This window comes from Schistocerca gregaria, chromosome 3, assembly GCF_023897955.1.
Source record: "Schistocerca gregaria isolate iqSchGreg1 chromosome 3, iqSchGreg1.2, whole genome shotgun sequence".
In the NCBI taxonomy this organism is placed as follows: Eukaryota; Metazoa; Arthropoda; class Insecta; order Orthoptera; family Acrididae; genus Schistocerca; species Schistocerca gregaria.
In genome coordinates, this window is record NC_064922.1 from 917,180,221 (window position 1) to 917,206,792 (window position 26,572).

The 26,572-nt window shown below is 42.2% G+C and overlaps 1 protein-coding gene across 3 annotated transcripts in view; it reads right to left on the reverse strand.

Annotated features, from left to right (window-relative positions):
- Nucleotides 1-26,572, reverse strand: part of LOC126355501 (cuticle protein 38-like) — a 40,428-nt gene that overhangs the window by 11,401 nt on the left and 2,455 nt on the right. Inside the window, exons 1-2 of one of the 3 annotated variants that reach the window (XM_050005833.1) lie at nt 11,412-11,481; nt 9,264-9,837 (exon numbers count right to left, since the gene is read on the reverse strand). The exons of 1 other annotated variant lie outside the window; for it this stretch is intronic. In XM_050005833.1, coding sequence (XP_049861790.1) covers nt 9,379-9,837; nt 11,412-11,423 — 471 coding nt within the window. In that variant the 5' untranslated portion in view covers nt 11,424-11,481 and the 3' untranslated portion in view covers nt 9,264-9,378. Of the gene's footprint in view, nt 1-9,263; nt 9,838-11,411; nt 11,482-26,572 lie in introns of those variants that run through there. One more of the 3 variants, XM_050005836.1, reaches the window with a different exon arrangement.

The window sequence follows — 26,572 nt, forward strand, 5'->3', positions numbered from 1 at the left end:
TTCTCTGCCTCGTGATGGCTGGGTGTTGTGTTCTGTCCTTAGGTTAGTTAGGTTTAAGTAGTTCTAAGTTCTAGGGACTGATGACCATAGATGTTAAGTCCCATAGTGCTCAGAGCCATTTGAGCCCATCGATCAACAGGAGAGAGAGAAGGAGCGAAAAACAGAAAACAGACAGGAGCGAGCAACATGGCTCTTGTGTATATACATATTACACCAAGTTCCATGCTTTCATTAAACATATAATATTCTTTGCCATTAGTGGAATATATTTACAATATTTGTCACGGAACATTATCACACTCGACAAAATGACTTATAATATTACAGGCATTATTTTCTCTTTTTACATTTAATGCATTAGACAGGCTTCAAAGTGACGCCACAAGTTTTACACTTAGAGACGAATGGCAGGGGACAGCAATATGCACACATACAGATAACGGTATTATCGTGTACACAATGTGTAGAAGGGCAGTACATTGACGGAGCTTTCAACACCGAATGGTAGTTGGAGCTAGATGCCTGGGACGTTCCGTTCCGAAAATAGTAAACTCAGTATTCCACGATCGACAGTGTCTAGAGTGTGCTGAGAGTACCATAATTCAGGCGTTACCTCTCACCACAGAGAACCCAGTGGCCGACGGCCTTCACTTAACGAACGAGAGCAGCGGCGTTTGGATAGAGTTGTCTGAGCGAACTCACAAGCAACACTGCGTGAAACAACCGCAGAAGTAAGTGTGGGACGTACGACAAACGTATCCGTTAACACAGTGCGGTGAAAGTTGGCATTAATTGTGTATGGCAGCAGATGACCGACGCGAGTCCTTATGTTGACAGTTCGACCTCGACTCCAACGCCTCTCTTGGGCTCGTGACCATCTTGGTTGGACCCAAGATGGCTGGAAAACTGTTGTCTGATCATAATACTTCCGATTTCAGTTGGTAACAGCTGATGGTAGAGTTCGAGTGTGGCACCCAAGTTGTCATCAAGGCACTCTGTAAGTTGGTGGTGGCTGTATAATGGTATGGGATACGTTTACTTTGAATAGACCGCGTCCTGTGGATGTGCGGCTACTTGTAGTCCATTTTGAGCCATTCATGGACGTGGTATTGTCAGACAACGGTGGAATTTTTGTGAATGGCAATGCGCCATGCTACCGCGCCACGATTGTTCGTGACTGGTTTGAAGAACATTTTAGATAATATGAATGAATGATTTGGCCACCCAGATCGCTCGAGATGAATCCTGTCCATCATTTATGGGACAAAATCGAGAGGTCAGTTACTGCACAAAATCCTGCAATCGTTGGAAGAGCGAAGACCAACTTGAAAATGTGTGGAATTGCATGCGACTCCACAGCAAGTGAATGTGGTGAAGAACAGACAGTGAGTCATCTTCTTGCCCGCAGCCTATGCTCAAGGTCATGCTCGCCTCAGAATGCCATCGATGCCACCAAGGAAGCATGAGAGGCCACGTTTACTTGTAAATGTAATGCTTATAGTACCAAGTTTTGGAAAATTCTGTATAACTTGTGTGTTCCTCACACAATTAAATAAATCGTGCAATGATAGCACTTTCGCAATTGTGGGCGGCGGCAGAGGCAGCATGCTTCAATATTTCTTAGGGGACACACAACGACTCTTTGAGTCCATGGCATGTCGAAATGCTGCGTTACACCGGGTAAATTGAGGTCCAACACCATATTATTGATGTTGGTCACCTCAGTGTAAGCCTGCTGGGTGGGGTGTGGTGAGAATGAGCAGCTGTTGAATTTGCTGTTTATGTGACACTTGAGCCATACATTATCACTGACATGGAACCGACGTGAGACTCATAAAATGCAAACATCAGTATTGATACCACCCACTGACCATTTACCATCAGCTAGTATCGAGAACAGTCTTCATGATTATTTTGACTTTGGCGTATGCACTGTTTCTCACGTCCATTGGTCGACATCTGGCGAAGGATTCGCATAATGAACACGACGATTTCTGTGGTCGTCCTGCAACCTTCGGTAGGGTCCTGAGTCAAAGAGTTCCAAGTTCAGGGATGAATGGTCATGTCTGAATTGCATCCTTCAGCTATTTGTGGACTGGTCAGAGCCAGTAATTTTGTCTTACACAAAGGAAACAAGTCAAAATTTCGAAAAATGGTACCATAATCAAACCACCTAAGTTTTCGTTCAAGTGGTCGAATCTACATCTAAATGGATAGTCTGAAAATTACTTTGAAGTGCCTGGCAGAGGGTTCATCGAACCACCTTCACAATTCTCTATTATTCAAATCTCGTATAGCGCGCGGAAAGAACGAACATCTGTATCTTTCCGTACGAGCTCTGATTTCCCTTAGTTTACCGTGGTGATCGTTCCTCACAATGTAGGTCCGTGTCAACAAAATATTTTCGCATTCTGAGGAGAAAGTTGGTGATTGGAATTTCGTGAAAAGATTCCGTCGCAACGAAAACTGCCTTTCATACAATGATTTCCAGCCCAAATCCTGTATCAGTTCTGTGACACTCTCTCCAATATTTCGTGATAATACAAAACGTGCTGCCTTTCTTTGAACTTTTTCGATGTACTCCGTCAGTTCTATCTGGTAAGGATCCCAAACCGCGCTGCAGTATTCTAAAAGACGACGGACAAGCGTCGTGTAGGCAGCCTCCTTAGTAGGTCTGTTACATTTTCCAAGTGTCCTTCCAATAAAACGCAGTGTCAAAAGCCTTCCCGAAATTCAGAGATATGGAATAGATCTGCAATCCCTTGTCAATAGCACTAAACACTTCATATGAATAAACAGCTAGTTATGTTTCACAAGAACGATGTTTTCTAAACTCATTCTTTCATCCGTCTCGTCATGGTTACTGTAATTTCGTGCAGGTAATTACAATACCTACTGACGGATAAGTGAAGTAGAAACTACAGTATCCCCGTTGCGAAACAGCCTAAGAGTTGTTCTCAAAACACCATCGTTACCACTAGTGCATAGACCACTACCTACTTCAGAATTCCATGTACGCTGAAATGTAGCAGAGTTGACTTTCTCACCCCAATTCATCTATTGAGAATGGACTGCACCACTGTAGCGTATCAATTGTACTTCATAAGACGCTGTAGTTTCGCATGCGGCATCAGTGTTAACCTGTAGAATGCCAGATTTCCTTTTACGTTGTTGATAACACCTTCCTTGCCCGGAGAACTGAATAGGGAAAATTTCATCTATTGATATTTCACCTAGAAAAATCATCGTGATTATGAATGAGAAATGAATGCCCTTGGATTAGGAAACGAATGCAGTGTCTTCTTGCCTATGGCTGTCCACGGTAGGGACAAAGCAAGTTCATATTTCCAATTTCAGATCAGTTAACGATCCTGACCAAGCCCGTACACCTATTAAAACGGCTACTGCAACTTTTCAGCAACAGATGCGGTATGTACTTAAATTTCTGTACAGTCCTACGTGATCATTAATCGTCTGCTTAAAGCAACCATAAGCGGGAGAGATACTGAATTACGAAGACGGCCTAGTTTCAGATGCATAGTTAAGCTTCTAAACGCGTAGTTATTCATGTGAGAACACTAATCTCATTTATTGTCGAATGCTTTATCACGAGCTTTAGTAAAAACAGAAACATTAAGTCATTAGTGAGTCATTAACTCATTACTTCATAATTTGCGAAACGGAACAACGTCGTAAATAATATCGTATGGAAATTTATCAAATAGGTGAAAAGATAGCAGAGTGAAAGTGGTAAACTATGCACAAATTAACTGGTAGAAAGGTAGAAACATGAAGTTAAACCCTCTTCTGCTAGTATATACTTATCTTGATAAGAAAATAGACACCTTTTTACCAGAATGATCTACCGAATAATTGAGATACTGCAGTTAAACCGAAAGCCTTATATTTTATTTTGAGCTACAAATACTCGAAATTCCACAAACATTAACAAAAAGCTCCACCAAAATGAATTTATTTCCCTGAATTCGTATAAGAATTTGGTAACAGATTATAAAACTGTGAAATTGTAAATATCACGAATACAACCACTGTACCGAGTAAAACATTGGACCATTTCTATGTTGGGTTATTTCTATGTTATGTGCAGAGTTTATTATTATTTTTTTCCTTGTGTGGGTAAATAGGATGATCGTCGCTAGCGCATTTGCAACGGCAGAGGCAGATTTTATAATTTTATGGCAGATTATTCGGATGCCTGTAAAACACTGCAGATTTTATCCAGGTTACAGAATTCAAGAAAAATGTGGAATTTCGTGAAGTCCATAGTAAAAATTTGTACAGATATTGGCATCTTCAGTTTGGTATAACTACTCATTTCAATGTACAAGAGCCATTGCAAATTTATTACCTTGTAAAAGAATTTAGCATTATCAGTTTACGACACTGAAGCACTATACTGGCAAAACCATCAATAACAGTAATTTCTCTTCTACGTAACGAAGGACGTCACATTGAGAAGGCGAACCGATCTTCAAGTTTATTTTATATCAGTACATAGAAATGTTGGAACATGTGAGGCAATACTGCCTTACGACTTATCTTAGAAGAAAGATTAAGGAAAGGCAAACTTACGTTTCTAGCATTTCTAGACTTAGAGAAAGCTTTTGACAATGTTGACTGGAATACTCTCTTTAAAATTCTAAAGGTGGCAGGGGTAAATTACAGGGAGCGAAAGGCTATTTACAATTTGTATGGAAACCAGATGGCCGTTATAAGAGTCGAAGGGCACGAAAGGGAAGAAGTGGTTGGGAAGGCATTGAGACAGGGTTGTAACCTCTCCCCGATGGTATTCAATCTGTATATTGAGCAAGCAGTAAATGAAATAAAAGAAAAATTTGGTGTTGGTATTAAAATCCGTGGAGAAGAAATAAAAACTTTGTGGTTTGCCGATGACACTGTAATCCTATCAGAGGCAGCAAAGGATGTGGAAGAGCAGTTGAACGGAATGGACAGTGTCTTGAAAGGAGGATATAAGATGAACATCAACGAAAGCAAAACGAGGATAATGGAATGTAGTCGAATTAAGTCTGGTGATGCTGAGGGAATTATATTAGGAAATGAGACACTTCAAGTAGTAAATGAGTTTTGCTATTTGGGGAGCAAAATGACTGATGATGTTCGAAGTATAGAGGGCATAAAATGTAGACTGGCAATGGCGAGGAAAGCATTTCTGAAGAAGAGAGATTTGTTAACATCGAGTACAGATTTAAGTGTCAGGAGGTCGTTTCTGAAAGTATTTCTATGGAGTGTAGCCATGTATGGAAGTGAAACATGGACGATAAATGGTTTGGACAAGAAGAGAATAGAAGCTTTCGAAATATGGTGCTACAGAAGAATGCTGAAGATTAGATGGGTAGATCACATAATTAATGAGGAGGTATTGAATAGAATTGGGGAGAAGAGGAGTTTGTGACACAACTTGACAAGAAGAAGGGACCGGTTGATAGGACATGTTCTGAGGCTTCAGGGGGTACAAATTCGGCATTGGAGGGCAGCGTGGAGGGTAAAAATCGTAGAGGGAGACCAAGAGATGAATACGCTATGCAGATTGAGAAGGATGTTGGTTGCAATAAGTACTGGGAGACGAAGAAGCTTGCACAGGATAGAGTAGCATGAAGAGCTGCATCAAACCAGTCTCAGGACTGAAGACCAAAACAACAACAACGGTACATTGGACCTGGGTTGCTTACCAAAACCTTAGCTACTATATCCCGTCTAAAACCTCTACCAGCGTGTAATGAGAATGGCATAGTTTACTATTCAGGAAGTTTAACTATTCTTTTATGTTACGCTATCTAAAAATAATCAGATCACAGCAACACTAATGGAAACAGTTACCCTAGGAATTCGTATTTCGACGTAACTGTCATCAAGCAGTGTGACTAAATGAAATTTAAAATGTTTATATGACACCACAATCTATCGTCTACCCACGGTCACAACAAGAACGAAATTCTTAAAAGGTTACGTAACGAGTTTCGACGCACTGAGTCATCATTCTGAAATGAAATCACAAACCTGGAAAACTGTATTATTAATTGAAACCACACCTCTTTCAAATACTACGAAAAATACGCTAAAACCACTAAACTGAGGCATAGGCAGCAGAAACGGGGAACAAGACATCATTACAATTTTTGTTTGATTAATCATTTCACACCTTAATCCAGTGTAGACGGAAACAGCATCGGTATGGAAAATATTACATATATAGTCCTGCATTACGTGCTGCAGTGATGCAACGATCGATTTGCAAACAAAAACTCACACGTCCTAATCTTGTAACGTGCAACAAGCCTAAAACTGGAGCACAGCATGCAGTCGTACTGTGTTCTTGTAATGAAATCTTACAAAGATGATGCATTCCCATCTGGGATAACACAGGACTAATCTACAAGCATGACATCGCTTCAGTTGCCTGACTGCCACGAGCAGTTAAGGTTTCTGATGAACTTTTACTTTACTAAATGTTGAAGATTGTATCTCAAGCGAACAGTTTGTTAATTAGTGCATCATCTGATGCTCTGCTAGTCAATGCCAGTTTTAAATTATCCACTACTTCTGTGGCAAAGAAGTGTGTCAACGTTAAGTAAATCTTTAGGCCAGTTATCTAATAAAATGAACCAATATTTTATGTGTTCTCGTTTGATCAGCTTTCGCCCCAGAGAAATCAAAGAGCCCACAGTTTTGTCTAGTCACAACGGGAAAATGTTTCTTGTGTGGAGTAATTTTCGTAATTTTAGTAAAAGACTACAGCAAACTTGAACTGAACGCTGTAATTACAAAACGGAGTCAGAAAGCCCGAAAAGTGATCCTAAATTCAACATTCTCCCCTGCCACAGTCTTAGTGCGTAACATTACACCTTCGTTTTGCGACATGTCTGCGTCGCAATATATCCTGTATTCCTTAACTGGGCGTATATCCTACCAGCTATTTCAGGGACACTACTTTTGTTCCGTTTATGTGCAGTCCTCGATGTCGTCACACATCCTGTTACATTAATGTGGTTTATTCGATTTTAAACAAATATTACATTCATCTACTTGGATTTTTGTTGTTATTTATTTGCATCTGCATGAGACATGCAGTAGACGGTTAGTTCCAAGGTCCTAGTGATGTCTAACGCTGATCAAAGGTTTTAGTCGTTGATGACATACGAAAAGTAACATTTTCGCGCTGATGATATTTGTTATTAGAAACGGTTAATACACTCCTGGAAATTGAAGTAAGAACACCCTGAATTCATTGTCCCAGGAAGGGGAAACTTTATTGACACATTCCTGGGGCCAGATACATCACACGATCACACTGACAGAACCACAGGAGCATAGACACAGGCAACATAGCATGCACAATGTCGGCACTAGTACAGTGTATATCCACCTTTCGCAGCAATGCAGGCTGCTATTCTCCCATGGAGACGATCGTAGAGATGCTGGATGTAGTCCTGTGGAACGGCTTGCCATGCCATTTCCACCTGGCGCCTCAGTTGGACCAGCGTTCGTGCTGGACGTGCAGACAGCGTGAGACGACGATTCATCCAGTCCCAAACATGTTCAATGAGGGACAGATCCGGAGATCTTGCTGGCCAGTGTAGTTGACTTACACCTTCTAGAGCACGTTGGGTGGCACGGTATACACGCGGACGTGCATTTTCCTGTTGGAAGAGCAAGTTCCCTTGTCGGTCTAGGAATGGTAGAACGATGGGTTCGATGACGGTTTGGATGTACCGTGCACTATTCAGTGTACCCTCGACGATCACCAGAGGTGTACGGCCAGTGTAGGAGATCGCTCCCCACACCAAGATGCCGGGTGTTGGCCCTGTGTGCCTCGGTCGTATGCAGTCCTGATTGTGGCGCTCACCTGCACGGCGCCAAACACGCATACGACCATCATTGGCACCAAGGCAGAAGCGACTCCCATCGCTGAAGACGACACGTCTCCATTCGTCCCTCCATTCACGCCTGTCGCGACACCACTGGAGGCGGGCTGCACGATGTTGGGGCGTGAGCGGAAGACGGCCTAACGGTGTGCGGGACCGTAGCCCAGCTTCATGGAGACGGTTGCGAATGGTGCTCGCCGATACCCCAGGAGCAACAGTGTCCCTAATTTGCTGGGAAGTGGCGGTGCGGTCCCCTACGGCACTGCGTAGGATCTTACGGTCTTGGCGTGCATCCGTGCGTCGCTGCTGTCCGGTCCCAGGTCGACGGGCACGTGCACCTTCCGCCGACCACTGGCGACAACATCGATGTACTGTGGAGACCTCACGCCCCACGTGTTGAGCAATTCGGCGGTACGTCCACCCGGCCTCCCGCATGCCCACTATACGCCCTCGCTCAAAGTCCTTCAACTGCACATACGGTTCACGTCCACGCTGTCGCGGCATGCTACCAGTGTTAAAGACTGCGATGGACCTCCGTATGCCACGGCAAACTGGCTGACACTGACGGCGGCGGTGCACAAATGCTGCGCAGCTAGCGCCATTCGACGGCCAACACCGCGGTTCCTGGTGTGTCCGCTGTGCCGTGCGTGTGATCATTGCTTGTACAGCCCTCTCGCAGTGTCCGGAGCAAGTATGGTGGGTCTGACACACCGGTGTCAATGTGTTCTTTTTTCCATTTCCAGGAGTGTATGTAGTGAGTGATCAGGGTGCAGAGTCTATATTACAGTCTCTTAGAGACTTTGTGATCATATTCAGAACTATTTTTGACCTGTACCCACTATACAAAGATGGGTGGTCGTTTAGCATCTGACAGCTGTAATATGTACACACAACAACCTGTGTGCAGGAGAGGTGGTAGAGATACAGGATCCTAAAATGCACATATAAAAATGGTTAATATGAGTTTTTAAACTGTCACTTTTGACATCACAGAAATGTTGTGGCTGACATCTAGTCATTTGATATACTGTTAAGTATACAACTTATTGTTATGTTGCAGATGTCGATACACATACGTGTGGTTCTTTCTCTGTCACAACAGATGCCACTGACAATGTGCTGTACGAGGAGAGCCGCCTTGAAATTAAATACTGTATTTTACTAGCAGTTCATGATGTACTGCTGACACGTGTTTTAGAAAACAGCATACTTACAATCTCTGAAGGACGCAACATACAAGATACTCATACAACAGATATATTTTCGTCAGAAGAACGGGTATCTCTAGGAAGCCATACTATGGAAAAAATTGTATGTTTATAGTGTGGATATAAATGAATCGTAAACATCAAGAAAATATTTTTGCGCAAAAAATAATTTACTGCTCTTTACAATTTTGTACAGAAGTCACAGACTGTGAGGTATCAACGTAGCCAGTGGGATCAGGTGGACCACATCCCACTGCCCTGCCTTGTTAGCCGTGGTAGGCAGCCTTGAGAGCAGCAAGGGCCCCAGGACCGGCCAGCAGGCCAGGGGCGGCGACAGCCGCGGGGGCAGCGTAGGCAGGGGCGACGGCAGCCACAGCGGGGGCGGCGACGACAGCGGGGGCGGCGTAGGCGCCGTAGGCGGCGGCCGAGGCGGCGGCGAGGGCGGCGCCGTTGATGGCGGCGTCGCGGGCCCTCGTCTGGGCGACGGCGGCCAGGTGGGCGCCCCTGGCGGCGGCCACGTCAGGGGTGTCCAGGTTGTAGCCGCCGGGCCCGACGACGATGTTGGCCGGGCCGTAGGCGGCGAGGCCGGGGTGGATGCCGCCCACATAGACGGGAGCGGGCTGGACGGCGGCAGTGAGCCCTGTGGCGTAGGCAGGAGCGGCGACGCCCGCCCCCAGGAAGCCGGGCTTGGCCAGGGCCACGGCCACGACAGCACTCAGGACGATCTGAAAGAGAAAGACTGCTGCTGTAAAACACTAAATCTGCGAGTTATATTCGTCCTTCGCGACATTTCAATCAACAACTTAATGTCTGCTAGGAAGCTGAAACCTAAGCACTCCATAACAGTCTAAGACCCGAAGGTTTGTGTGCATATGCTGTCTTGCTTTCACAGATGGATAAAATTATTCTCAGGAACTGATGACAACCTTTGTCCCAACTTATAAATGAGGGGAGACAGTTTTTATGTGACATGTCTGTTTTCTTATTTTGAGAGGATTAACATTCTAATAAGTAGTGAGAAAAGGGCACTGGCTGTAGTAATCGATGACTAATTTTCTCCTACCTGGTGTAATACTGATACTTTGTGCATGAGGAAATTCCAGTAACTAGCCCATATGAGTGATGTCGCTCTTGCTTTGGGTAGTCATAAGTAATCTGCAAACAAGACACAGAATTTAAGTGTTATTTCCAGATTTTGTATTACAGGAATGGATTATAACCAATCACGACTAAGCATCACAAATCTGATAAAACTGCTGTGACTATTTGTTGCTAAGTACGTGATAGATCTCTTTATCAGCTTTACTCACAACCTTTGTAAAAAAAGCACCAATTGACAACAAGCAGCCTAGAAACACGAAATGCTGAATTATTATTTCATAGATATGAGCTGTTTCTTTCGTGAAGTTTTGCTCTAAACTCCTTTACCTCACTCACTTGTCATATGTCCCACTTACTTATTCTTCACTCTCCTCTCCCTGATAAATGAGTGGTACTGCTTATCTATAAGCTTCACATTTTATTTCAGTTAACCACTGATGCTGTCCTAGTAGGACCATTTTACAGTTCTCTCATGAACAGCGACTGCTCTACAGCATGTAACTATAAAATAGTCTTTTCCTTGTAGGTGTCCGTCAAAGTAGTTAGGCAGTGGCACCAGTAACATAACAAACCTCATAAATTCTAGCAAATTTGCAGTTCTTTCTGCTTCCGTTTGGATAATCTTTTTGTTGTGGTTCTAGGTTTTCAGAGATGAGGTATAAGTAGGCTACCGTTCAAGGATTCTGTCATTTGAAACTTTTTTTTTTTTGGTCATTAGTCTTCTGAATGGTTTGATGCGGACCGCCACGAATTCCTTTCCTCTGCTAACCTCTTCATCTCAGAGTAGCACTTGCAACCTACGTCCTCAATTATTTGCTTGACGTATTGCAATATCTGTCTTCCTCTACAATTTTTGCCCTCTACAGCTCCCTCTAGTACCATGGAAGTCGTTCCCTCATGTCTTATCAGATGTCCAATCATCCTGTCCCTTCTCCTTATCAGTGTTTTCCACATATTCCTTTCCTCTCCGATTCTGCGTAGAACCTCCTCATTCCTTATCTTACCAGTCCACCTAATGGATGTAAATCACATAGAGTTTCATGTTAGGACGCAGTCGCGATTCCATTTCTTTGTGACTGTCTCCTCTCGTAGGCACCTGCAAGAACCAGTGTAAGCTGTACAAGTAATAACAGCACAAGACCACCTCTTCCATTGAAACCGTGAACGTTTCTGCTACCCCATGGTGCGTCAAACTCACCAGGCACTTCATGTTGGTGGTAGAGGTTTCTGGATAGCGTCTGCTGCTGTTGCTGCTGCTGCTGCCGCTGGACTGTGCCGACGTCTGCAGATGACCCGTATATATACCCAGGAGGTCGGCGGCAGAGGTTCGTGAAAGTAGTGCAGCCGACCTTCCGCTGCTCGGCCTGGACCACTGAATGACACCCAGCAGGTAATTGCGCTAGCGCACTCATGGTGCCCAAGGTAGCTTCCTATACCGTGCCTACGCTTGTCACTGAAATCCATATTCAACACATATGGAAGGCTTAAGAATATCTTATGAAATCCCAAGCAGAGGAATTAGCATTACTTTCAGTGTCTACTAGGCATTCAAATACATTATGCTGTACTTTCGGCTAGCATTCACCTGTCAATAGCTTCAATCAGTGTAGCGGACGAGGTACGTAGTTCTGTTCAAACTCTCTGGTACAAGCAGCCCCGTATGTCCGAGATAGGCTTCTTCCCTGGAATCAAATGGTTCAAATGGTTCAAATGGCTCTGAGCACTATGGGACTTAACAGTTGTGGTCATCAGTCCCCTAGAACTTAGAACTACTTAAACCTAACTAACCTAAGGACATCACACACATCCATACCCGAGGCAGGATTCGAACCTGCGACCGTAGCAGTCGCACGGTTCCGGACTGCGCCTAGAACCGCGAGACCACCGCGGCCGGCCTGGATTCAAGGTAGATATGTATAACTGGGCGACATACCGAATGACAGAATTATAAATACAGAGGCGAGGAAAGAAATGTATCGAAGACTTTTATCAGACAAAAAGGCACACCGCATAAAGAGAAAATGGCTATACCAGTCGTCGTCAGTGACCAGTGACGTAGTGAACATGCTACAGATGTCGTATACAACATGGCAATTACAACGCTATAATATTTGTGACTCTTAGATATACAATAAACAGTTTGAGAAAAGTGGTTCAAATGGCTCTGAGCACTATGAGACTTAACATCTATGGTCATCAGTCCCCTAGAACTTAGAACTACTTAAACCTAAGTAACCTAAGGACATCACACAACACCCAGCCATCACGAGGCAGAGAAAATCCCTGACCCCGCCGTGAATCGAACCCGGGAATCCCGGCGTGGGAAGTGAGAACGCTACAGCACGACCACGAGATGCGGGCAAACAGTTTGAATTACGAGAAATTCCTACATTAGGAAAAACCAGTACCAATCACGCTAACTTATATTTCGTTACATTTACTTAATATGAGAAACAAATATCCTAAAAGTCGGTTCTACAGCTGTAATGGAGATTACGATAAGTGATAAATAATATGCGGCTAGTATCTAAAATAAACTTGAGCTATGTGGCTCAAGTGCTCCGTGCAGTAGCGTACCATTTCCGAGAATGCGGGGAGTGATGCCAGCACTGGATCGAATCCACCCAGCACATTAACGACGTGCGCCGGTGTGCCGCCCAGCTTGGGTGTGATTTTTGGACAGTTTCTCACATCCGATTAGGTGAATACCGTGCTAATTCGCAGACACTCTTCGCAAGCAATATGAGTTGAACAATACACGTAGGAATATGGTATACACGAATTTGTCCTGCGGATTAAAGTGTGGCGCCAGGCGTTGCCTCCTGTCACCCTCCACTAGAAACAATGCCAAACCCAATAATTAACATGTCCACCCCGGCAAGATACTGGATGGAAGTTAGAAAAAGAAGGAAGGAGCTGTTTGGATCAAATGGAGACTATGATACATACTAGAAGGTATATATGAGTATCAGGAATAAATCGAAAAGAGATTTTTAATTATTTATTTGAAATGAAGCATATCGATTGTCTTAAAGGAGTTTTACATCTCTAGTAGAGACCGCGAAACATTGTACGAACAAAAAATAAAATTTAGAATGCGAACCGGAAACTTTAAGATGTTCTTCAGCGATATCTTCTGAGTATTTTGACACCAGGGGCCCACGGTCTCCATCGGCTAGTTACAGGGTAGTAACGTAAAAACGTTAATTTCGCTTGTTACATCGCTGAACTTTTTTTCTGCGAAAAAACCTTCACAAAAGTGGAAAAGCCTGTCATTTGCCGTTACCAAAACGTATAACGCAAAAAGAACAGTACAAGAAACCTTGGACACAAAAGTATTACCATGTGGTTGAAGTATCTGCAAGAATAGCTCATGATCCAGTCAGGTGATCGATTTTAGATTCACATTAAGGAATTTGGGCTAGAGACCGCCCAAAGCAGCTTCAACCGTTTTCTACAGTTTTTGTTCTTGACAGACGTGAGGTCGTGTTTAGTGCAGCATTTGTAAAGTTTTGAGTCGTTGCTTACGGAAGTGTCGTGCGAAAAAAAAGCTTTTCGTAATTACTGTTAATTCTTCAGTTACAGAATTTTATCCAAAGTAAGATTCTTAATTGTTGATACTAACTATGTAATGTTTGGATATTTAAGCCACGTTTCGTCGGTTATGCGCTATCTTGTACCTTAAAACAGAATACACGAAGCGCAAGAAACTCTTGAAGCACTCAGATAATGTAGTATTAGCAAATTAACCGAGTTTCGTTAGTGTCTTAAGAGTTTGCGATGTCATAAAAATTTAAATTTGTGCTAATTTTCAGTAGCTTCAACTTAAAAAAGAAAATATTTCAGTTGTAACCGGTTTTTGATATTTCTTCCGCTTAATTTATTTCACTCAATGGTTATTGGTGTGCAGTGGACTAATAATGTAACAGGCAAACCACTAAGTACAGTACTGACAAGATTTTGCTGACAGGAGCGATTTTAAAGTTGAATAGCCTCTGTTTTCATAGTTATATGAGCATGTTGTACCTTGAAAATAGTTTTCGCATTTGGAAAATCCTTAATTTTGTCGAGAAATTTCTGTAGTTTAAGAAAAATACTGCACACATAAGAAGTGAACGACGTACTTAAAAAGAGGAATATTAAAATATGTTGCAGTTATGTTACAGTTCTGGATAGAGGTGGAAGTCTTGAGAGTGTTCCACGCTACAACACTTTCCCCTGCTGAAAGCAAACGAACAGTAAAGTCAACAGTACTGTTGTCAGTACAACGTACCGCAAGTGAAGGGAGCAAGTTTGTTTCCAAGTAAAATGCACAGCCCACTATTTTCAGTGCAGTACGTATACAGAAGTAATTTGTGCAAGAAACCAAACGAAAGCAAATAGCTTCGTAAAGAATTGTCCGTAAACGTGTTTCACCCGTACCAAAATTCACAAGAGTTACCCCTGAGCAAATTCTGAAAGTTTGTCGCTGGAGTACTGGTTTAATCCTTGTATCGTAAAGAAATTTACACAGGTAACGAATAATAAACTTCAACTACGTATTTCAAATGAAGACTGCCATACGCAGTCACTAATAAATATATTTTGTCCTAAATATACCGAAATTCTTATCACGGTAAGAGTTCAACTACACTCCTGGAAATTGAAATAAGAACACGATGAATTCATTGTCCCAGGAAGGGGAAACTTTATTGACACATTCCTGGGGTCAGATACATCACATGATCACACTGACAGAACCACAGGAACATAGACACAGGCAACAGAGCATGCACAATGTCGGAACTAGTACAGTGTATATCCACCTTTCGCAGCAATGCAGGCTGCTATTCTCCCATGGAGACGATCGTAGAGATGCTGGATGTAGTCCTGTGGAACGGCTTGCCATGCCATTTCCACCTGGCGCCTCAGTTGGACCAGCGTTCGTGCTGGACGTGCAGACCGCGTGAGACGACGCCTCATTCAGTCCCAAACATGCTCAATGGGGGACAGATCCGGAGAGCTTGCTGGCCAGGGTAGTTGACTTACACCTTCTAGAACACGTTGGGTGGCACGGGATACATGCGGACGTGCATTGTCCTGTTGTAACTGCAAGTTCCCTTGCCGGTCTAGGAATGGTAGAACGATGGGTTCGATGACGGTTTGGATGTAACGTGTACTATTTAGTGTCCCCTCGACGATCACCAGAGGAGTACGGCCAGTGTAGGAGATCGCTCCCCACACCATGACGCCGGGTGTTGGCCCTGTGTGCCTCGGTAGTATGCAGTCCTGATTGTGGCGCTCACCTGCACGGCGCCAAACACGCATACGACCATCATTGGCACCAAGGCAGAAGCGACTCCCATCGCTGAAGACGACACGTCTCCATTCGTCCCTCCATTCACGCCTGTCGCGACACCACTGGAGGCGGGCTGCACGATGTTGGGGCGTGAGCGGAAGACGGCCTAACGGTGTGCGGGATCATAGCCCACCTTCATGGAGACGGTTGCGAATGGTCCTCGCCGATACCCCAGGAGCAACAGTGTCCCTAATTTGCTGGGAAGTGGCGGTGCGGTCCCCTACGGCACTGCGTAGGATCCTACGGTCTTGGCGTGCATCTGTGCGTCGCTGCGGTCCGGTCCCAGGTCGACGGGCACGTGCACCTTCCGCCGACCACTGGCGACAACATCGATGTACTGTGGAGACCTCACGCCCCACGTGTTGAGCAATTCGGCGGTACGTCCACCCGGCCTCCCGCATGCACACTATACGCCCTCGCTCAAAGTCCGTCAACTGCACATACGGTTCACGTCCACGCTGTCGCGGCATGCTACCAAAGACTGCGATGGAGCTCCGTATGCCACGGCAAACTGGCTGACACTGACGGCGGCGGTGCACAAATGCTGCACAGCTAGCGCAATTCGACGGCCAACACCGCGGTTCCTTGTGTGTCCGCTGTGCCGTGCGTGTGATCATTGCTTGTACAGCCCTCTTGCACTGTCAGGAGCAAGTATGGTGGGTCTGACACACCGGTGTCAATGTGTTCTTTTTTCCATTTCCAGGAGTGTATTTTTCGGAAAGAAAAAGAGCCAGAATCTTTAGAAAAAGCGTTACAGGGTGGTGAGGACCATAATAAACAGTAATAATTTAAAAAGTAGGAAGAAAAGACTCATAAATCGACTAAATACTATTATTCACTCCGAAACAGAAGGGACAGTAATTTCTTTCTCAAACAGAGCATATATTAAAACAGTTTTGTCTCGAAACCGTCAAAAATATGGCAGTAATCAGCGTCTTAATGATACAGATCGAAAAGTGCACCAGGATAAATCGTTAGACTATTGGTCACTGGTCAGGCCGACGGTTAGTACCGCAAATTGCTCCTGACCCGTCTTTTGCTCGGTGTCAGGGATTTTTTCTGCCTCGTGATGACTGGGTGTTGTGTGATGTGCTTAGGTTCGTTAGTTTTAAGTAGTTCTAAGTTCTAGGTGACTGATGACCATAGATGTTAAGTCACATAGTGTTCAGAGCCATTTGAACCATTTTTTTCGATTTTTGCTGTGGCATTCAGGAGTAGTTCACCTGGTCCTGGAAGCCGCGGGGCAGGGAACAGATAATAGAGGGAGCGAAATACTAGAATATGCCCACGGTGGAAGTACATGTTGGGAGCAATAGTTAGGTAGAGACGAAACGATTAGCACAGGACAAGATGCGATGTGCCATGTCATCAAACCAGTCAAAAGATTGGCAACTTCCTTAAAAAAAAAAAGAGATAGATAGATAGAGAGAGAGAGAGAGAGAGAGAGAGAGAGAGAGAGAGAGAGAGGCCCTTGACAGTCGTCTACTCGAATGACAAGCACTTCAACCTTCCGACATTTTCATACGATTGGTTTTCAATTACCGGTGATTACTTTGTACCTGAATTACAGTACCACTCTTCTTTCCATTGTTCATATTAGTAGAGTCAGCGACTGTCATCTTTGTAGACTTCCATAAATTGTATTGATATAAACCAGCTGATATTACTCTGGTAACATTATCCGCTTTCTTATTTGGTATATCTAGTGTTTGCAACTTCTCTTCGATCATTTTTCAACACTAACATCTGATATTCTTAGTTCTCAAGAGCCTCGCCATCAAAATGCAATGACCAACTTTCTCTTTGCATTGGTTTCTTTATTTCTTCTTTAACAGCTCCTTTAATTGGAGATCTGTAAATCTGTAAATGGAGATCTGTCTCAGTATCAACTCCACTTTCAGATAATACTTGCTGCTTTACTGGTCTATAGCTATGAAGCTGTTAGTAATTGTTTTGCAGCCTTCCTTTTTACTTGTGTTGTTCACCTAACTATTGGACTCTTGATATTCGCTGTCAAAGTCTGATGTTAATGTACTTGAAGAAGAAGTAGTAGTTTCAGTTTTTGTTATTGCGGTTGTTATTGTTGCTATGTGGATGTAGTCTGCAAGGATATTTTTCTTGTTTTTGGTGGATGAATCATCGTGGGACTCGCAGTCTTGTGCAACAAACATGGCCTTTGCTTTCAGTCTGAATATAGTATAACCTTCTGTCGTCACTACACAGCTGTTCACCATTTTCTTTCGTAATGTTAAAAATGTGTTCAGTTGATCATATCTTCCTCGTCTTACACATTCATCATACATGTTTAATACCTAAGTGTGTTTTGACCCTATCACGTGAATCGTCGATATCGCGAAATTTAATTTATTTTGCCATAAATTGACATTTCCATCACAATTCCCTCCATACGTTCTTTCCTTTCTTTTACGGACGTTAGAAGGAACATATGACGACCGACAGTTTGTGTTTTGAGCGGTACCCCGTGAAAATATTAAAGTCAGTGTACTTCTACTACAACAATTATTTTTTGCAGTTTTGTAGGCGATTCTCTACCTTCTTCGTGGAGATTTTATAGTTACTTTTGTTGGTAGAAACACCTATTTTAAAATTCAGTGTTACTGAAAATTATACCTCAACGAAGGAACATCTGAGCACTCAGTCAATTAACCATAACATGCCACATTCAACCATCACAAAATGACAGTCATGTCAACTACACTCACAGTTCTGCAGAGGAAAAAACACACATACTTCTGTTGTTTATGTTCCTTTGTTCCTGAAAGCAGCCGTTCTTCTCAAATTTCCTGATATTGACCAGCTCACCTGTGTCTTAGGAAGAGAGAATAGGGAGATATGAAACATAAGTGTTTCTTGAGTCATAGTACTAGCTGTAATATTCACATATTGCTATTTACATAAGTTTATCAACTTTCTCTTTGGGTGTCTGTACGCGAGATGTCCACACTGCTAAACATACCTAGGTCCACTGTTTCGATATGACAGTGAAGGGGAAACGTGAAGTGCCACGTACAGCCCAAAAGCGTACAGGCCGACCTCGTCTCTTGACTGACAGAGAGCGCCGACAGTTGACGAGGGTTGTAATGTGTAATAAGCAGACGTCTATCCAGAACATCACACAGGAATTCCAAACTGCATCAGTATTAATTGCTAGTACAATGACAGTTAGGTGGTAGGTGAGAATACTTTTATCTCATGGGCGAGCGACTGCTCATACGCTATACATCGCGCCGATAAATTCCAAACGACGTCTCGCTTGGTATCTGGAGCGTATACATTGGACGATTGGACTGTGGGAAATCGTTATGTGAAGTGACGAATCACGATACACAATGTGGGGATCCGATGGAAGGGTGTGGGTATGGCGAATGCCCGGTTAACACCATCTGCAAAGGTTTACAGTGCCAATAGTAAAATTCGGAGGCGGTGGCATTGTGGTGTGGTCGTGCTTTTCATGGAGGAGGCTTGCAACCTTTGTTGTTTTGAGTTTCACTATCACAGCAGAGGCTACGTTGAGTTTTTAAGCACCTTCTTGCTTCCCACTGTTGAAAATCTATTCCAGAATGGCGACTGCATCTTTCAACACGATCGAGCACCTGTTCATAGTGCACGGCTAGTGGTGGAGTGGTTATACGACGATAACATCCCTGCACTTGCCTGGCCTGCACAGAGCCCTGACCAGAATCCCATAGAAGACCCCTGGGATGTTTTGGAACGCCGACTCCGTGCCAGGCCTCACCGATCGATGTCGATACCTCTCCTTAGTGCACTGCTCCGTGAACAATGGGTTGCCATTCCCCAAGAAACCTTGCAGCACCTGATTGAACGTATTTGTGCGAGAGTGGAAGCTGTCACCCAGGGTAAGGATGGGCCAACACAATACTGAATTCCAGAATTAACGATGGAGGGCGCCACGAACTTGTAAGTCATTTTCAGCCATATGTCAGGATACTTTTGATCACATAGGGTACAATTTGTTTAAAACACGGTCATCATGAATAATCGCGTCATGAAAAAAATGAGGTACGTATTGTGACAATGACTTTGAAAATTAACTATTTTAATCGAGGGATTATAACAACTGTAATCAGAATACCGTCAAACTGAGCGGCAGAAAATAATGTACAAGAAATCTGATTTTTATTCAAAATTAAAGTGTTTATTTTTCATAATTGTAATTATAGTTAAGAAATTTAATTTAGAACAAACAAACAATAGAGCACTGCAGGAATCTAGACAAACATAGAGAACAATAACATTAAAAAATAGCGATTCAGAGGGGTCAATCACAAGTCTGGGGGTTAATTTTCGATTGTCTTCTGCTTATTTTACAGTGCCGAAATCTTTGTAATTATTTGGTAAGGAGAAGCTGCTTTAATCTGAAAGGTAATCTCAGTCTCGCGCAATCTTGTCCTTGAGTAGATGTTCCTGTGACCGGTCTCTGCAGTAGACTGCAAACATTTATTGCTGTACTCTGTTAATTGAAAGGAACGTCAAACAGCCCGCAGTATTGAAGCCGGAGGCTGTGAAAGAAAGAACCACCTGTGTCTTAGCCAATGAGTCATGTATGTACACCTGCTACTACAGCAGCGTGGGAACGGCTCCTGTGCCATTTCTTAGCGACCGAAGATTCACTACCTATAGGAACATAAGTAAATGATATTAAATATTATTCAATCGTTTTCAAAATCGGTACACTACCTTTTGACATTCAGGAGAAGATTGTACCCAAATATCAGCTTTATAACTATCATAGCGTCATAGATAGAAAAGATTGCTAAAAAAGTCAAAAACCAATACTTAGAAAATTAAATCCAGTTAGGAAATATAATAGTTTATCTTTTGGTATTATTTATAAACATAAACTCTCAATGAGCAGAATTAGTTAATTGAGATATTATTTTAAAACTTTAATTATTTTTCGTTATCGTAGTATAGGAGTAAAGAACAGACAAAATTAATATTTGTGTCTAACATTGTTGTAAGAGTAAATGTGACTGAATGAGTGTGTGTACGTTGGACATTCGTCAGATTGTAATGTTGCATTATATACCGTCTTAAGTAACCCGCAAGAATTACGCCAGCCTGTCGTGGTAAAATGTTGATTGGCAATTACCCACTTTGCTGATAACGTATTATTAGGTCTGAGTGCAATTGTAACAGAGCAGCCATAATGTCAGCTGGAGTAATGTCTGAATCTAAAGCATATTTCCAGATTTATTGTCTTTTAGTTTTCTTTTATGAAACATTAATTTAACATTTGCTTGTCAGAATTGACGCAAATGGTTCTGTATATAAGGATTGGTGCTGGCCAGTTTTGGCACCAAAATGATCAGTAACGATCATTCTGACTTGCAGCGAGTATGATCAGCCAATCAGAATAGAGACGGTACCACTCGTTACCTGATAGTTATTCAGGGGGTGAGGTCACAAGAAAATAGTCCCTCACTAGCTTTGAACGCCGACGGTCATGTTACTAGTGCGAGTCAAAATGATGTGTAGAGTGAATAGAATGAAGGAAAATTGAGTTCCCCGCGTTTGACACGTGTTGTGACCAACGCTGATGTAGTTACGGACAGTTTTGCGAAGTTTGGAAGTTTTAGAACTGTTTTGTCGGAATGATATTCGCGTGACAAAATTTGGCCTTCATAGTATCCGCGTGGCATCTTTCAGTATTCAACCACAGAGCATTTTTGGGGAGCAATTTATTCTTTGAAATCCACCAGAAGGATCAAATGTAATAACTCAGTTTAGTAGTGGTATTAATGACTGTGGAAACGTTGTTTAAATCGGGTGAGATTTAGATAGATTTCTGGCTGCTGTGCGTGTGAAATGCGTGTATGAATTGTGAATTGGCGAAAATAACCAATAGTTTAAATGTGGACTTAATAGTACCATTTATTTGGTTATAAGAACAAATAAACAATTTTGTGTGGAATTTTCGGACAGTATTTTCCAGATGTCCATCTATTATCTTACCACCCGATAAATTTATTACTGCCAATTTTTCTTCAGAACTTTTACTTCATTGCTAGAGTTGCGCAGCCTCATTAATTGCGGATATTAGATGGTGTTCTTTTATCAACGCTTTTTTTTACATCATCTTGTAAGTATATGAGTTAATTGCTTTAAATCACTATATGTCACTAAATTCAGTAGCTAATGTGACGACATCAAAGATCTGTATATTACAAAAATAACGTGTTATAGCGATAATGAATAATCGTGAAACGGCTCCTAGTAGAACAAGGCTTTTATGTATGGACGGCGTGAAATAGAACGATCCCTGCAATATGTCCACGATAGGGAACGCTACATCGCTTTGAAAAGAAGGGGGAAATGTAACAGGGCGTGTCTCCGACATTTCAGGGACACAAAGTGGAAGCCGTACACGAAATGGAACTCAACATCAATTTCATGGCCCTGTAAAAGTAACCTGAAGTATCCTTCTATTTTTTAAGCTGGTGATTCTAATCTCCATTCGCCTATCCTAATTTAGATTTTCCATGGCTTATGTAAATTACTTCATGAAAATTTCGGGATGGTTCCTGTCATAAGGTAATTGTTGAGTATCTGTCCAGTCCTGGCAAACCGGTACGTATGTGGCGTAAGTTGCTTTTTTTGTTACACTTTTGTACCACGACGTGTCCAGTACCTTCGTAATAGGGATCCAGAGGTGAATAAATGTACTACAACTGCGGCACCCGAATCACAGACCAGAGTCGTAGCCACTGGACTATCTCTCACGGGAAGTTCTGACAGCTTCGGAAACTTCCGAAATCAGATCTTGAGGCCTGGCTGTTCACTCCCTCCTGTGAATTGTTTCATGTAGAATAACAGTGATTACATGAAGACACACTTCCAAATTTGACAGGAGCAACTCTTATATTCCTTGAACACTTGCGTGTGGTACTTCTTCAAAAATATACTCACCAACGTGCCATTTGCGTTATGTTTTCCCCAGCAGTTTTAGTTTCGATATGTTGGCGTAATATTTTTGGAAACCAATGTAATTGGGAGTATTGTATTTGGAGGATAGTGTAGCCAGTAATGCTTGATGTTTCCTCGTCGCTGTCTCAATGTTGTGAGTGACTTTTGCACTAGGGACTCTCGTAAGGAGTATCCGGCATTTTCTACTGTTTTTTTTTATTTTTTTTTTTGTGGAACATGAGGCAGAGTTTCACGCAGCGTTTGTAAATACCACAAGTTCTACATTTTATATTTGGCCCGTAATATTACGTACTGACCAGACCACAAAGCTCGTAATATTACTAACACAACAGCTCAGCGACAACTCCCATGTCCATAGTCTTACGGGCTTTCCAACACTGAATATAATGTAATATTACCGGCATGGTAGTCAGAGTGTTAAGTGCTGTACAATACATTGAAGCTATTTCTCTTAGTTGTCAATAGATTACACTTCAAACCATTTCGATTTGAAATTGATGTCTGATAACACTCGGGGCTCATTTGATTTTTGTGACTGATTATTAGTGCGTATCAGAGTCATAATGTTGCACATAGATTATTAAATGCAAGATTGACAAGATTTCTCGCTTACAAACGTTACCATGAAGTACCTTGAAACAGGTTTAGACATGTGGAGAAACATTACTTTACTGGGGAAATGTTTGTAGTTTAAGAAAAAGACTGCTGTACATAATAAGTGAATGCCATAATTTAAAAAAGGAGCTGGAGAATACACTAAATTTCAGTTCATGGTTGGCTTGGGGTGAATGTGGTCCATGGTACAAAACTCTCCTCTACCACAATCTTAGTGCGTAAAATCGATACCTTCGGTTAACAGCTTCCATCTTTATTGTAAAGTATCCTGAAATCCTTAATTTGGGCATTTATCCTATCAACCACTTCAGTGGTAACACATGTGTGTATGTGAAATCTTTGATGAGATCACTCTTCCTGGTAGAATAATTCGATTTAATCAATTTTATGGGACTATTAAAATCACCCGCGTGGAATTTTTTTTCTTCTTTACCTATAAGACGGGCTGCGCTTCCTAAAAATGCGTCCTCGTTGCAGTTTTACCCAAAGGAAACATTTTGTAAGTAGGCTGTTTAGTTTTTTATGTTGGTAACGCCACGTAGTACTCTGTACGAAAACCACAGGCTGTGCTGTGTGCAGTCTGTAGCTGGTTGGAATTGTTGGAATATTCGCTATTGTAGTGTTGGGCAGTTGGATGTGAACTATTAAGGTAAATACATTGTTTGTTAGGGACCGATGACCATAGAAGTCTGATCCATTTAATCCCCCAAACCAACCAACATTGTTTGTTCTCTATGAAAATCTTTCGTTTGCTAACTATGCCTATCAGTAGTTAGTGCCTTCAGTAGTTAGAATCTCTTATTTAACTGGCAGTATTGGCGCTCCCTGTATTGCAGTAGTCCGAGTAACGAAGATTTTTGTGAGGTAAGTGATTCATGATAGGTATAGGTTAATGTTAGTCAGGGCCATTCTATTGTAGGGATTATTGAAAGTCAGATTTCGTTGCACTAAAAATATTGTTTATTGTTTGTCAGTGTAGTGTTGATCAGAATAAGTAAAGAGCGAAATGTCTGAGTACGTTCAGTTCTGCTCAGCTGTTTGAAAATCAAATAACGTAAGGGGTATCCAAGCACAGCAATTCATAAATTTTTCAGAGGGGATGTTTCAATTTGACATTTTGTCATCTGTGCACCTGTTTGAAACAGTGAGTAGACGAATGTTTCCATGGTCTCAATGATGTCTATGCTGGTAAATGATTTTGGATTTTGATGATCTAAGGAAAGTAACATTTCCGCGCTGATGCTATTTGTTTTTAGAATGGTCAAATATTTCTAAACAATCTAAGATGTTCTCCGACAATGTCTTGTGCCAGAGCTTGAAAGAAAGACTCAGAATGGTTTCACAGACTGTTGTGCCGTAGATTCTTCCAGTTCCGGAAGAACTTAGCAGAAACACTCGAGGTATTTTATACGAAAACCGACCAACCGACTTAGCCGGCAACTAGACACTAAACGGCTTACGCGAGGTAATGTAATTAATTTTATCTAGTTTTTTTGCGTGTATGAATGACTGTTCAACAGTGCATTATAAACTTCTCAAAAATCGTCAGATAGTCAACAGAACAACACTAACAGATCCTCGATTACGTGACTCGCTAAATATGAAGGATTTATGTTTGAGGACCACCACATTATTCTGACTACAGTCCGCTAAGTTCCAAAATTTTCTCCGATTCCGTGGGAGAGAAATGTGTTAGCAAGTCAAATTATGAATTTTATGGGCCAAGCTAGTTAAGCTTCACGACATACATCATAATAGAGAGAATCGCAATGTGGTGTACTACCACATAAGTTGTTTGCTGTGTTCGCATACTATAAGCCTTTATAGATTTGAAGAAATATTTCCTCTATGAATGAAATTGTTTGTGATTAAGAGTTATTTCATGCATATGCCTTACTATCAACATTCACATTTTATAGTAATAAGAAAAAATACAGTCTTATTATGGCAGATGTCGTTATGACACCTATAGGTGAGGTAGTCAATAAGAAAGAACCAATTCATGATAGGCTTTTGTTAAGAGACATCTTTCTGCACGCCATGACCTGCAGAAGAAATAGTTATTTCCCAGATCTGTATTTGGTTATTCAGCCAATGTCTGTGGCATTTGATATAATGCGCTGACGAACAGATGTATACAAATTAATATCTACAACCTAATAAAGTTTTGTATACATAACAGTTGATACATAAAGTTTCATATTATGCACATCCATTTCAAATGATGGGTTTGTGTACTTGTGTGTGTGTGTGTGTGTAAGTGTGTGTGTGTGTGTGTGTGTGTGTGTGTGTGTGTGTGTGTGTGTGTGTGCTTGTGTGTTATAAAATCTCTATAATGTCGAAACTGATGCGAATGTATAGAAACATATTTCTGTTTAAAACCTAAATATAACCATGTCTATGTGAGCACAATACAGTCCAAAATACGTTCCATCTATGAAGTACACAGATTAGGCATAAATGTTGCAGCTACCAAACGCTAAACGGCCTTATTTTCTGGTCACAATGGGCATTAATGCCGTGGAGTGAAAATATAAAACTAGTGATGAGGGCACATTGCAAATCTCTTGTCAACTCTGAGATCATATTCAGAACTGTGTGTGATACGCCCTCACTATTTGAGTTGCTGGGCAAAGATACTAAATTACATGTCTTTTTTGTTGCGTCCACTATCATATCCAGAACCATCTGTGACATCTCACTGTAAGGAGGAGCCTTCCGCGATGGTCTCGCGGTTCTAGGGGCGCAGTCCGGAACCGTGCGACTGCTACGGTCGCAGGTTCGAATCCTGACTCGGGCATGGATGTGTGTGATGTCCTTAGGTTAGTTAGGTTAAAGTAGTTCTAAGTTCTAGGGGACTGATGACCACAGCAGTTGAGTCCCAAAGTGCTCAGAGCCATTTTGAACTGTAAGGAGGAAGTGTGGTCCTTTAGAGTTTGACGGCTATCACATGTACACATAACGATGTGTGAAGGAGAAGTGGTCGAATTGTCGGATCCCAACATGCTCACATAGACATTGTTACAATTCGAGTATCCATGGAGTTCTATGTTATCTGGATGCACATCAGTTTTGCCATCACTGAGATTTTATAACTGACATGCACGGTATTTAATGTAAACGTGCTAAGTACCCATACGTTACTACCAAAATAGCTGGCAGGCAATTCATCATTTTACATGCAGCTCCTGGTGTAATGGAAGATGTCTGTCAGAAAATACTGTACATACAAGCACTTGGGTACCAAATATACAAGATTTTCATATGGGAGAGGTATTTTCGTTGGACGACTAAAAAACTAGTAACCCTTAATTCAGAAAGAATGGTTAGGCTAAAGTGTGATTCTAAATGGATGGTAAAAAGGAAACATTTTTGTTTGTTATTCACTTTTTTGCACAGAAAGTCACAGGTTCTGACGCATCAGCGTAGTCAGTGGG